The sequence below is a fragment of the Dufourea novaeangliae genome, unplaced genomic scaffold, assembly GCF_001272555.1.
Source record: "Dufourea novaeangliae isolate 0120121106 unplaced genomic scaffold, ASM127255v1 scaffold89, whole genome shotgun sequence".
Lineage (NCBI taxonomy): Eukaryota > Metazoa > Arthropoda > Insecta > Hymenoptera > Halictidae > Dufourea > Dufourea novaeangliae.
The window spans coordinates 1,941,728-1,954,472 of record NW_015373988.1 but is presented as its reverse complement, the minus strand read 5'-3'; the positions used below and the strand labels follow the sequence as shown (position 1 = coordinate 1,954,472).

Sequence of the window (12,745 nt, the reverse complement as noted above, 5' to 3'; positions counted from 1 at the left end):
TGGATTTTTATGTTGTACTTTCAACAATTCAGTGAAGGAAATGAGTTATAGTATTACGATTATTAAGTTATCGTTATATGTATTATTGTATGACAGGTTTTGTTTACGTTTTCAAAATATCGTTTGTATGAACTCGTATGAAAATAAAACATTATTTATTCATTTCGTGTTTTAAATGCAGAAAATACATTTTTTGAACAAGCATATTTTGAAATATAATTCATATTTAGAAATTATATATATACATACATCCAACAAATACTTGTTTTAATAATTTATTAGATAAGTTACATAGAAATGTATTTTCTATTTGACCATATAATTTTATACAATTTTACATTTACAAAATATTTGAATAGTTGAGAAAATAATTGGAATAAAAATATAAGAAATAAAATTTTGAAATGTTTATTCATTTATTATTTTACTTTTTAGGATCAATTCTAGTGCTTATCATTAATGAATCTAATAATTATATATGTAAAAATTACAAGAGGAAGAAGGTTCTAGTGATTTATAAAATAATATAGTTACATTAATGAAGAAAATAAAATTATTTATACTCTAAATAATATAAAGTATGATGTCAATGCTAAAATCAAAAGGATGCCTTTTCTTGGCTTCTTCGCTATGCGATGGCTTAGAGGACAATGACATAAAGTAAGAAATTTGACACAGTTTATGTTTCATACACAGTCAGACTACATTTATAAAATCTTATTTATTTAACATTTCAACAAAACAGCTCCTTTGAGAAACAACACATTGGTGAAAATATACATCTGATTTCTGAGAACAGTGCTACAAGGTTTTTATCTTATAGAGCGATCATTGTTTCAATTATAGTCAAATGTGAAATCCCTACACTACATTGCCAATAAATGACTTTGCTTCAGAAAAAAATACAATTGTATTTTAATTCTATTGCTTCTCAGATCTCAGTCTGTGTAACTTTTTTTTATTACTAAAGATTAGAAACCATTTAAAGAAACACAATTTCCACATAGTTGAAAATGTTGAAAAGACTGAGATCTATCTAATAAATATTCTAGAAGATGGAAATTTTCGATATTGTTCAAGGGATTAGAAGAAACATCTTCATTAGTGTGTCTTTTCACAACAGAACTAATTTGAAGAATATTATTTTGATTGTAAAACATATAACATAGTAAATTTTTTATACATATTATTATATTTGAATGACTTATTTTAAAACAGGCAAGTAACCACTTTACTCTTAAATAAAGAAGCAGATCCCAATACATTAATTCCGACGTATGGAGTGACACCTTTTCACTTAGTGATAGGTAATGATTCGGAGGCATTTGCAGAGGAAGTAACTAAATTGTTTTTACGTCATGGAGGAAATCCGAATGTTAGGTAAGTACTTATATTATCAGGGAAACTAATACAGTCACCTATTTAGCAATATCTCTGTTAGGTGTCTAAACATTAGAATATCCTCATTATGCTGTCCAAATATAGAACACAAAAACTGGTCAATTCAAATTTACACCTAAAGTGGTGCTCAAAACCTCTACATTTGTTTTGAGCACAATACTTAATATATTGTTACATTACACGTGGAAATAAAATATTTCAATATTTAGATCAGTGGATGGATTGACTCCAGTTCATGTAGCAGCAGCATGGGGCAGAATTACGGTTTTGGAATTGCTAGTAGCCAATGGCGGAGATCCTCTTTGTTTAGATTACGAAGGGCGTAGTCCATTTCATTACGCATTCGATGGCAAGTTTTATGGAGCAATTGTAGTGCTGGGAAAATATTGTGAAAATGTTACAGACGAAGAAAAACCGACTACACATAAAGTAACATTTGGTATGTCGAAAATTAATGTACTTGTGAACATTGTGTTTTAAAAGTTTTATTTACATTTTTCTTTTCTACAGAGAAACTTCTGATTAATAATGGAGACTTTGTCGCAGAATACGCTGCGTTACCAAATTCTGTTACGATTAATAACGACGTATTAAACGAAAATAAATTTCAGACAAATGAAAAAAACCGACTTTCTAAGATCAAAGATGAACATTTTTATTTCAGTGATAATAGCTTAAACAGTAACAATCAGCGTGATATGAATGCTGCAGAACTCCGACTTCGTGAGGAAATAAATAAAGAAAAATGTCTACTGAATCAAATTATTAATCAGTTATCCAATTCTTTAAAGTCCAATTCTAAAGATACGGAAATTGAAAACAAACAAATTGAAGATAATCAGTGTGACACAAGTCCGTTATCTGCATTAAATACAGATGACAGCCTGACTTATGACATGCAAAACAAATTTTCATTAAGAACTAAAACAAGAAAACGGTCTGCTACTCCGAAATATAGGCGCAGAATTTTAAGTCAAACTAATAATACTAAAATTCCGTTAGTACCAACTTATGATCTAAACGATTCAATTGTAAGCAAGTCACCAAATTTTTTAATAAGCAAAGCAGTTGAGAAAGAACGATACTTATCTCCCAAAATCGTAAGTAATGACTCGAAATTCAAAACTTTCACACCATGTATGACGAGAAATGGATCATTTCGATCGGACGAGTTTAACATTGGGAAAGAACTAGCGAAATCCACTCCAAGAAGGAAACGTTTTTATAGGCAGTATTCGTCACTTAGAAAACTGAGAAAAAATGACAGATTAGCATCATTAGAAAACACAAGCCCTGATTCAACAAATTCTTTGTCACCAGATGAAAATCATCGTACAAAATTGACATATAAGATCAACAAAAATGTAGCGGTAAAATTGCATGAGAATAAATATGACGATGATATACCAATAAATCCAAATATCAATGAGAGGAAGGATTGTATTAGAAAGTATAAAATAACAGAGGACTTTATGAAAAAATTAAATAACGTAGAATACTTAGAAATTAAAAAAGCAGACTGGATAGGAAAAAATGAAGAAAACTTCAGAGAAGATAAAAGTTTAAAAGAACAATATTCAGAAGATTTAAAAAGTAATAATACTTTGAATACTTTTAAAGAAAATTTTACTGTGCTTTTTTCAAGGTAATTCATCGTATTTATTAATACTGTAGTCATGAAGCATTTGCTTACAACTTAATATAATTTACGTGTATTACACGATTTAGTCTTCTACGGAGTGTTTAGTTTCTATTTTTTTTACTTTTGAGAATACAAAAAATTGTGTCAAGGAAAAAGTTGTTCGATTTAATTGGACAACAATTATAATTAATGATTTAAATGTACATACAAGACCAACTTTTCTAGAGCTTTTAAAAACACTGTCATTTAGTTGAGATAATGGTACAATAATTTTGTTAGCATATTTTGACAAAAAATCAAATTTAAGCATATATAATAGGTTGACCCTCAAATGACTTTAAAAACGTAACAATTGTGATAATCAAAGGTAATTAGAACAATTTTTATACAGGGACAATGAATGTTTTTTTCACGCATTATCTTACCGATAATGTTTAGATAAGTATATCACTAAAATGTAGACTTTAGTCGATTGTCTGAGCACTATCGGGAAACATGTACTATAGAGAAAGTGAAAATTACTATAGAAAATCCCGAAGTAATTTTGGGAATGCACGCCAACTATATACAGCAAGGTATCCCAATTGGCACTGTTCTTTTATACCTATATAGTCCTTCGGACAGATTGCTCTTCCTCTAAGGTCATTTAAAAGCTATATACCATATCACATGTATCACAATTCGATTTTTACTGCTACATCAATATGATAACAAAAATATATCGCTACTATGAAACAAAACTTTGAAAGTAATGATGTTGAAATTCAGATTATTAATTATAATACTTATCATCATGAATTGAACAACTGTTTTATGACACACTTTTTGTATCACCAAAAGTAATAGCAAAACACCCTGTATATATTTTACAGTTTTTGCTTTTATACTACATATATATTTTCAATAGAGAATTAACATTCACCTTTTTGATGATATTGGCATTATTTATAGCATACAATAAAGAGATTATAAATAAAAAGTGAAGAATAAATACTAAATTTATTTATTTAGTATTTATTGATTAATAAATTAATTATTTGCAGTTTCAAATCGCAGTCATATATTAGCGTGCAAGAGGAATATAAACATGAAGATCTAGATGAAGGTATAGCCTTTGTAGAACGTAGAGTTTATACACTACCTCCTAGGTAAGATATTAAAAGTAAACATTTAGCTGTATTTATATAAATTGTAAGTCTTAATAATTAACATCAATTCTACTCTATTACAGGAAATCTAAAAAAGATTGTATGGCATCTGAAAAATCATGTAAGATTCAATGACATTATTTCATATATAAAGTAATTAAAGAAAAAGTTGGAAAATTTAGAGATATGTAGTATTTAGTATAATAAACAAACACTGTTCGGTTAATATCAGTCTGCATATTAATTTTAATAGAATTTAAAAGATTATTATTAATGTGTATTTTGAATTTAATTAATATAATTCTTGTTATAATGAATTGAAATGTATAATTGATGGTAATGATATACTGAAGTAGTAAATCTAGTATTTCATTTCAAAACTTTTGAAAATAACGATATTTTAAGTACATTTAGTATAATCATGATAAAAGCGATGGTTTTTACTCCCTCGTGCTTCTTTGTTGACCGCTCAACCCAAACGCCAAACTTATTGTTATTTATAATCTCGCTGTTTGCAATCTCACTATATCGTTATTGTCGTACCATTTTTGGCCAACTAATCAGAAGAGATCATCTTCAGAAATAGAATTCATGTTCATAACTTCAGAAGCTTAGACATTAGAATAATGTGGTGCTAGGAATACTGCAGACGTTATATCCCTGTGTAGTTCCGCAATAATTAGGGAAAAACATACATGGCGACTTGTATTTTCAAGACTACCCTTTTTCTACTTAAGCGTATGACAAGTAAATATGTTAAATTATTTTCACGACGAGTGTTCTGTTCACCTGTAATGCTGGTCTACACATTGCAGTATTGTTCTAATCCTCTATATTGATATAGATGGTAGATGCAGAAAATATCTGCTATAGAAAACCATAATGAAAATTTTCCTTGGACAAATACTCAATCAACTAACTTGGCGGATTTTTGTAGAATAAATATTTTTTTGTTCGTTTGATTGAATATACATGCTATATGTTTCTACATGTTTCAACTTTAAAAAAAAGCAAATGTCATACATTTCAAGATTGGATTTTGTTAATATTTTCAGGGCCCCAATCGTTAAATTTATCAGTAAATATATATATGACAAATGAGGAACTACAACAAAAATTAATTGATTTAGGTGACAATCCAGGACCAATAACTAACACAACAAAGCAAGTATATTTAAAGCGGCTTATATGTTTAGAAAAGAAAACTAGTCTGAAAAAACCAGATGTTAAAACTATTCCTTCTAAGACCTGGTTTGATGTAGATGACTGTAGCTGTGAAGTGAAATCTTCTTTAATGTTCGGTGACTGGGTAAATGAATTAGGCCGATATAAAGTTATGGAAAGAACCGTTTTTAAAGAATTTTCATCAGTGGATCCTTCGAGAAAATGGAGAGAAGGAATAAATAAGACTAGTTTTAATTATTTACTCTTAGATCCACGCATAACCAAAGATTTATGTTCTCGCGAAGAACATATGACGAAGTCCGCAATTTGGACTACATTCCTTTCTGCTATATTTTATGTGGGTAAAGGTACACGTAATAGACCATATTCTCACCTTAAAGATGCGTTCACTGCATGGATTTCGCACCAAAGCTCTGAGAGCATAAAAGTTCAACAGATTCTAAACATTTGGAATGCAGGACATGGAATTATCTGTCTCCATGTTTTTCAAAATGTTATCCCCGTAGAAGCTTACACTCGCGAGGCTGCTATGATCGATGCTCTGGGGCTAAAGAAATTAAAAAATTATAAACGTGGTAATTATTATGGAATAGCAGCGACATGGAGTACAAAAGAAAAATGTAACTTTGGAAGATATCTATTGTATCAAGCAATGCAAATCTTTTTATGCGAAGGAGAGAGACAAATACATCCTGAAAACTTATAAAATATAATTGTACTCCTAAAAGTGGCTAGATCTTAATATGTATATATTACAGAATGACGAATATATGTAAATATTTTATGTGTGCATATAAAGTTTTAGCAGTGCTAATAACAATATTTAAGTAAGTGCAATATTATGAAAATAAATAAAGAATTAAAGTACCACAATTGATTTTTTTAACATTATTTAATGCTTTTACAGTTTAAAATCACTTCAGTAGGATACATTGCTTGGGCTCTTTTATAAGTATGGTCTTTCTGGTTCTATAAATATCTCCCTTTTCCTGAATCTGCTTTTTTTTGGATACCACCTATGTTTAGTAGTATATGTCATTTTAGCAAGCTCATCGATAACTGCTTGTCTTTTTTTATTACGATAGAAAACATCTGCAATCTCTTTTTTGCCAATGCATAAAACAGACTTCGATGAGATTTCCTTTTCTTCTGGTAATGGTAATGAATGTTCATATGGAAATTCTTGTTCTGGATGCCAGCAGACAATCATCTCTTTGTTTAGTGGCACAACAAGGTTATGAGGTAATTTCATAGAACTTGAGTATCGTTTGCAGGATACATTCAGAGTACGTGCAATATATAACACTCTACTCATCTGTTTCAAAATAAAAGCAATTTGTTAACATAGTTTTGTGTAAAAATATCACAAATAAAATTATATCTAAAAACTGAATTCATTAGTAAATTGCGGATGTTAATGCAAATGTAGATTTTTAAGGACTAATCTGTAAAAAATGATGTCAAATAGAAATTGTTTTATCTGTTAAGGACTTTATTCAATTATAAATACTGTGGATACCACATTTAACTTGATTTCATTTTTTATTTCATTGAATATTAACAGTCTTATATCCTATAAATGCAGAAAATCCGCATTGAATTTATGACTACATTTTTAAAATATAACTTTAAAACTTTCGTAAAGGTTTTCATTTTTCTATAGCCATTGAAATGTGACATGCTCATACTTTAAATATATTTCCGCTCGCTGCGAATTATATACAAAATAAGTGTTGAAAACAAATTCCACGCTGTTCCACGCACTAACTTTCTGATAAGTGAAGTATATATCGTATGTATTCAGTTCAGAATGAAGATTGATGAAGATCACCAAAATCACTTATGTACATAGTGTGACTTAGTGAAACCGGTGAAACTGTACTTAAATATATAGAATGTTCATAAGAGTGCTTTAAAACTTTACATCCTTTACTTGCTCAGGTTAGAATCAGTTGGAATGTAATCATAGTTCCTAATATGATGTATATAATATATAATTGTAAACAAAATCACATAACCAAGCAAGAACGTACCGTTATCGTAACGCTGTAAAATCCGCAATGAAGAGATATTTAGATATAATGTGATTGTAAATTCTATTAGGAGCTAAAATATTGCCTGTTCACGTTAAAGATAAACCAAGATAGACCTGATAATAACAAAGAAATGCAACTTTTGTTGACTCGAAAGATGATCTATCATCATATCATATTATTTCGCACTCATAATCAACCTTTTATACATTTTACATGATTATTGTGCTTTTCATTAAACTCATTAAAGAAACCAAAAGAAACAAAGAAATTTAGTAAAACCTGGTAAAACTGAAGAAATAAAGATTTGGTACCTATTTTAGGCGTTTTATTTGAAAAATTGAAAGAGTGGGTTTTTATCGTCTTTATGTTCAGCTTGTAAAGACCAAATATAGATGATGGTACATACATACAAATAAATATGTACATATTTATATTTAATCTTTTATATTTCGAGTGTTGTCATAGTAACTGTTTCAGTTGAAAGACACATATAAAGAGAAATGAAACATCAATATCTTGCAGTCACAATATGAAAAGTGTTTAACATTTATAACAGCCTTATGAAGTACATATATTACATTTCTTACTGACTAAAAAACGAATTTTCAATACAACTGAAAATTTGATACTAAAGGTTAATAAAATGAATTCGTCTGAAGTATCTACATTAAATATGCTGGACCCAGATGACAAATTAATGAAGAAATTTCAAAAAACACTTTATACACATTTGTCAAATGTTAATAACAGACTTTCAGAAGAACTACACGAACTTGTAAGTAAAAAATTTCAGTATACAACATTTGTTTAATGAGAACTGATTTGCTTCTATTCTTGTATTAAAGAAAGTTAGTCTGATTAATCGAGGCATAAACCATTGATATGTCAGGTTATTATAAGTTCTGTATACCTACCTGATTAAAAAACATATTTTGAATTAAATGCTTTAGGGAGATTTACTTTGTATTCCCTAGTATTCAGTTACTTATTTTAATGTGAAATTTTCCATACTAATAATATTCCTACTTTGGTATTTTTAAGGAATTATCAGTAAAACAAGTTGAAAAGGAGTTAGAATCTGAAGGTGTCATTCTTTATCAAACGCAGCAAGAAATTCAGCACCAACACACAACCATAAACCAATATTTAGAAGCATTAACTAAAGTCACATTGTTAAGAGAAAAAAGAAATCATAATATAGAAGGTGCTAAACAAGCATTAAAAGAAAGTCGTTGTAAATTAGAAGAAGAAAAAAACAAAAGGGAAAAACTTTCTCAAGAATTAAAAAATTTGCTGAGTTTCCATGACTACTTATCTAAGTGGGAAAATGATTTGAATGATTTTTTAAAAATATCTAAACAGATCTCCTCACAAGATGCGAATAAAAAGAAGATGCTAATTAATAAGAAACAACAACGAGATTTTATTTTGTATCGATTGAGGGAGGAGATATGGAAAGTTGATGCAGAAATAGCATATTTGGATGAGCAGCTACAAATTAAAGACAAAGAGAAAGAGGATGCTAATAGGATGATAGTAGATGTAAATACAGATTTGGAGACCTTACATGCAGAACGTAAAGATTTACATGACATATGGAAGTCTGTTGTAGCAAATATTTACAAAAGGAATAGTTTTCATGATCAGTTACAATCTCAACAAGAGTAAGTACTGTGATTTGAAAAATACAAATTTAGGTCTAACATTGAGTGAAAAATTTATAATGTTTAAAAGTATAAGTAGTGTAAACTATGTAATTTTTTTACGAATCAGTATCTTAGTAATTGTAAAAATAATTATCCTATGTGATAAAAAAATTATAAGTTGTGTTACTTTTTAAATATGAAAATCATTTTGGATCTTTTATTACATAATGTTTTTATGTACTTCCTTCATTTATTTATAGTTGTGTATATATCAAAAGTGTCCTTTGTGATTTAGTTTCAAATAATCTATTTTATTAGTAGAAATGTAATTGGTAGACAGTATCAACAACAGTTATTATATGTTTCTATAGTTACATCAGTTTAGAAAAAGTATTTACCTCCTAAACCAGAGTATTACTTATTATTACTGAACCACTACCAAGAATTTTTAAGATAACTCTATTAATTTATGAAATAGTGATTTGTAAAAACTTTTATAAACATCGATAGGAATAAGTTTTCTGAAATAAATTTCTTCTTATTAGGTAATCAGTATGTTTTTATTATATAAAGTTGCATAAAAGTATTATATGATTTCATTTTACATTTACTGTAGTGTGTATTCCTTAGAGAAGCTCAAAAGTTGTGCAATACACTCTTACTGGAAATACAAAAAGTTAAAAAAGAAACGGAGAAGGAGATGGAAATTAACGAGCATTTGACGTCTCTATTATTTCGTATAGAGAATGATATTAGAATCATATCGAAAATAGTAACAATGTATAACGAAAAAATTACAGATGTTGAATTGCAGTTACTGAAGCTAACAAAAGTTAATGAGCAAATACACTGTGATTATGATACTATTTTTGCTGTATGTAACATTTCAAAATGGCGAGAGAACTTTGATTTATTCATTATTAAAGTAAAATGCTATGTTTTTAGAAATACCAAAGCTGTTTATACGAAGAGGAGCAAGTAAATAAGAAATTTGAAATTATTTTTGGAAAGAAAGTTAATCTCGAAAGTGCAATATTTAAAAAATTGGAAGAAAAGATTATATGCGACAAAACAGCACAATATGTTAATGAATTGTTATTAAACACAAAAAATGCTGTATTAGAACTTGAAATTTCAGTTGCACGCATAGAGAACTCCTATGGAAATAGTCTTTTGGAATTAGAAAAATTTACAAATCTCCTTGAAAACCAAAAAACAGATTTGCAGGATATATTACAAAAAAATGCAGGAAAAGAAAAACAAATGGATGAATTACAGAAAGAAATAAAAAAATATGAAACTGTAATTGAAAGGAAACAAAGAAAGCTTCTTGTGATAAATAAATGTATTGAGCAGGTTGTCCATTTTATGTTTCATATTTTATTGTATATCTTCAATTATATATAAAATGGTTTATAAAAACATACAATTTTAGATCATGCCAAGTGTTGGTGAAGATTTGAGTCCTCAAGATTTGAGAATTACCAGTTTAGAAAAGAATATTCAAGAACTCCAGCAGAGTATTCAAAAAGCACAGCAATTTTGGATGAGACAACAAGGCTTCATGGTTTCATTGAGTCAACAGAGGGAATCACAATTGCGAGAATTAAGTATTCTTGACAAAGAAATTATGATAATGGGACAAAAAAATTTTAAATTAGAATATGCATTGGAAATGCTTATGAAAGAAGAATCGCATGTAAATAAATCCATATTTTCTCTTCAGCAAAAACTGTTACGTATGAATACAGATTTAGTGACACAAAAAGATCTAAAAGAAGAATTAGAAGATAAAAATTGTATAATAAAGAATGAATGCATTCTATCGTTCCAAGAACTAGAATTAGAGCTTATAAAATTACAAAGCAATTTACGAAATATATGCTCTGAGAAAGTAATATTGAAGGAGGAATTGAAATCTGCACAGCAAGAAAGTTTATCCTGGGAAAAGAAGGTAATCGATATTATAATTATATGATTCTTAAATTTTCATTTACTTATAGTACGATAATGTTTATAATTAAGGTACAACTTGTGCAAGAAACTGTAAAAAAAATAAAAGAAGAACGTACTGCTGGTGGGATAGCATCAATGAAAAGTGAAATACATAAAATGGAGATGAGACTTTCGTACCTAAAAAAAATTCAGGAAAAATTAGTCCATGATATGGAACTCTGTGTGACAAGGCGAGATGTTATATTTAACAAAGTGCTTAGCAAATTTAACAAAAATCCAAAAGAACGACATAACGAAAAAGTCGTAATGCACAAACGCCTCTCTGATAAACGAACGAAAATCAAACATGTTTTAAAAGCAAGTATCATTCTTATCGTTTGATTAATTGAAGTTGACGAAATATATACTTTTGTTTCGAATTAACAGGCAACGAAATTAACTGATGATACGGTAAAACAATTAAAAGGGGAAATGAAAAGCAAGGAAAGTAAGCTAACGAAGTGTAAAGAAGATTTAGAAAATTTGAAAGGAAACATTCCGAGTATAGAAAATGAAATTGGGCAACTAGAAATTTTAAAATATCATGTATGCCTTAAACTGCATCATGTTCCTAACAAAACATTTGAACTGTTTGATTATTTATGTGAATTTTTCAGAACCTGCATACTTTAATTCTTAAACAAAGAAAAGTAAAGCAATTGCATGATGTAAAAAGTGGTACTTATAAAATGATGTATAGAAGTGAACATACAATAGAAGAAAATTTGAAAATGGAACACAGCTATCGTCAACATTTAAAACATGTATTGGAAAAAACTGACCATGATTTTCCCATGTTACAAGCTAGTTTACGGAAAATACTATTAACCCTAAAAATTCTTTAAGAAATTAAGCAGTAAGTACTAAATAATTCGACCGTTAATGTTCACTCCTCTAATTAAGCTGGCTTCCTTCTTTCTTCTTTATAGTTTTTCTACAATCTCTTAGTTTTTTTTTCTATTAATTTTTTTAGTGGAATATCTTTGTTTTCTTTCACACTGATATTAAATCTAAGTATAGGGCGGAGACGTATAATAAATACGAAGCGAAGGAATGTGAAATAGTGACAGAGTAGACATTTCGATTATTTATCTTATCGACTATTGAGTGAATTTAATACATATTTTATTTCATATAACCGACAATTATACCATTTTTTATATTCTCATATCTAACACTTAGAATGAGGGTGTACTCATCTTGATACAGATTAAGGTGTGTATCTATGCTTATCAACTTCTATCGAATTTAATGAAAAATATTTTCAGATAAGAATAAATAATAAATTCTTCAGGGGATTATTATCAAATAGATAAGAAGATTATTGTTTAATTCATATATTTTAATTATTATATTTAGTGTGTATGTACGTAGCTTCCGACATCAAATTTGAATTATCGTATGCATGTGTGAACAAACAATTAAAAAACTATAAGTCGGACAAAATATTCGAATTCAATAACATACAGACAAAATGCGTGGTCAGTAATTTGAGTCAGAAACTAATAGCCGGGTAATAAACAGTCAAGCCGATTAAATTAAGATTAATCTGTATTCAGCCATATCACTGATAAGAAACGAATGCTTGTCAAGGTAGTGATTACGTTAAGTGTTCACAAGTATTGTATTTCTTAAAGCACAAGCGGACTTAAAACGTGAAAAGATTTCTCGAGATCCAAAAAGTTGAAGTGT

The 12,745-nt window shown here is 28.6% G+C and overlaps 3 protein-coding genes across 3 annotated transcripts; 2 read left to right on the top strand and 1 right to left on the bottom strand.

Moving 5' to 3' along the window:
* The first annotated feature begins 580 nt into the window (after positions 1 to 580).
* LOC107187523 lies at positions 581 to 6,241 on the top strand. Its single transcript, XM_015575642.1, has 7 exons — positions 581 to 660; positions 1,219 to 1,380; positions 1,611 to 1,840; positions 1,912 to 3,046; positions 4,087 to 4,191; positions 4,275 to 4,312; positions 5,247 to 6,241. The coding sequence occupies exons 1-7, from the start codon at positions 581 to 583 to the stop codon at positions 6,080 to 6,082; spliced, it is 2,586 nt and encodes an 861-aa protein (XP_015431128.1). The 3' UTR covers positions 6,083 to 6,241.
* Positions 6,242 to 6,283: 42 nt separating this feature from the next.
* Positions 6,284 to 7,228, bottom strand: LOC107187589 (39S ribosomal protein L42, mitochondrial). The gene is made up of 2 exons (XM_015575716.1): positions 7,065 to 7,228; positions 6,284 to 6,691 (listed from the first exon to the last, which is right to left on the bottom strand). The coding sequence occupies exon 2, from the start codon at positions 6,689 to 6,691 to the stop codon at positions 6,323 to 6,325; it is 369 nt and encodes a 122-aa protein (XP_015431202.1). The 5' UTR covers positions 7,065 to 7,228; the 3' UTR covers positions 6,284 to 6,322.
* Positions 7,229 to 8,055: 827 nt separating this feature from the next.
* Positions 8,056 to 11,898, top strand: LOC107187448 (coiled-coil domain-containing protein 40). Its single transcript, XM_015575553.1, has 8 exons — positions 8,056 to 8,187; positions 8,454 to 9,076; positions 9,689 to 9,932; positions 10,004 to 10,414; positions 10,494 to 11,012; positions 11,084 to 11,371; positions 11,441 to 11,599; positions 11,671 to 11,898. Exons 1-8 carry the CDS (start codon positions 8,056 to 8,058, stop codon positions 11,896 to 11,898), a joined length of 2,604 nt encoding a protein of 867 aa, XP_015431039.1.
* The last annotated feature ends 847 nt before the right edge of the window (positions 11,899 to 12,745 follow it).

What these genes read in the sequence shown, in the direction of transcription:
- LOC107187523 (XM_015575642.1), top strand. Translation starts at nt 581, where the DNA reads ATGATGTCAATGCTAAAATCAAAAGGATGCCTTTTCTTGGCTTCTTCG. An exon ending in TTAGAGGACAATGACATAAA is followed by an intron (nt 661 to 1,218) that starts GTAAGAAATTTG and finishes ATTTTAAAACAG; the next exon opens with GCAAGTAACCACTTTACTCT. An exon ending in TACACATAAAGTAACATTTG is followed by an intron (nt 1,841 to 1,911) that starts GTATGTCGAAAA and finishes TCTTTTCTACAG; the next exon opens with AGAAACTTCTGATTAATAAT.
- LOC107187589 (XM_015575716.1), bottom strand. Translation starts at nt 6,691, where the DNA reads ATGAGTAGAGTGTTATATATTGCACGTACTCTGAATGTATCCTGCAAA.
- LOC107187448 (XM_015575553.1), top strand. Translation starts at nt 8,056, where the DNA reads ATGAATTCGTCTGAAGTATCTACATTAAATATGCTGGACCCAGATGAC. An exon ending in CAGAAGAACTACACGAACTT is followed by an intron (nt 8,188 to 8,453) that starts GTAAGTAAAAAA and finishes GGTATTTTTAAG; the next exon opens with GAATTATCAGTAAAACAAGT. An exon ending in CAGTTACAATCTCAACAAGA is followed by an intron (nt 9,077 to 9,688) that starts GTAAGTACTGTG and finishes TGTATTCCTTAG; the next exon opens with AGAAGCTCAAAAGTTGTGCA.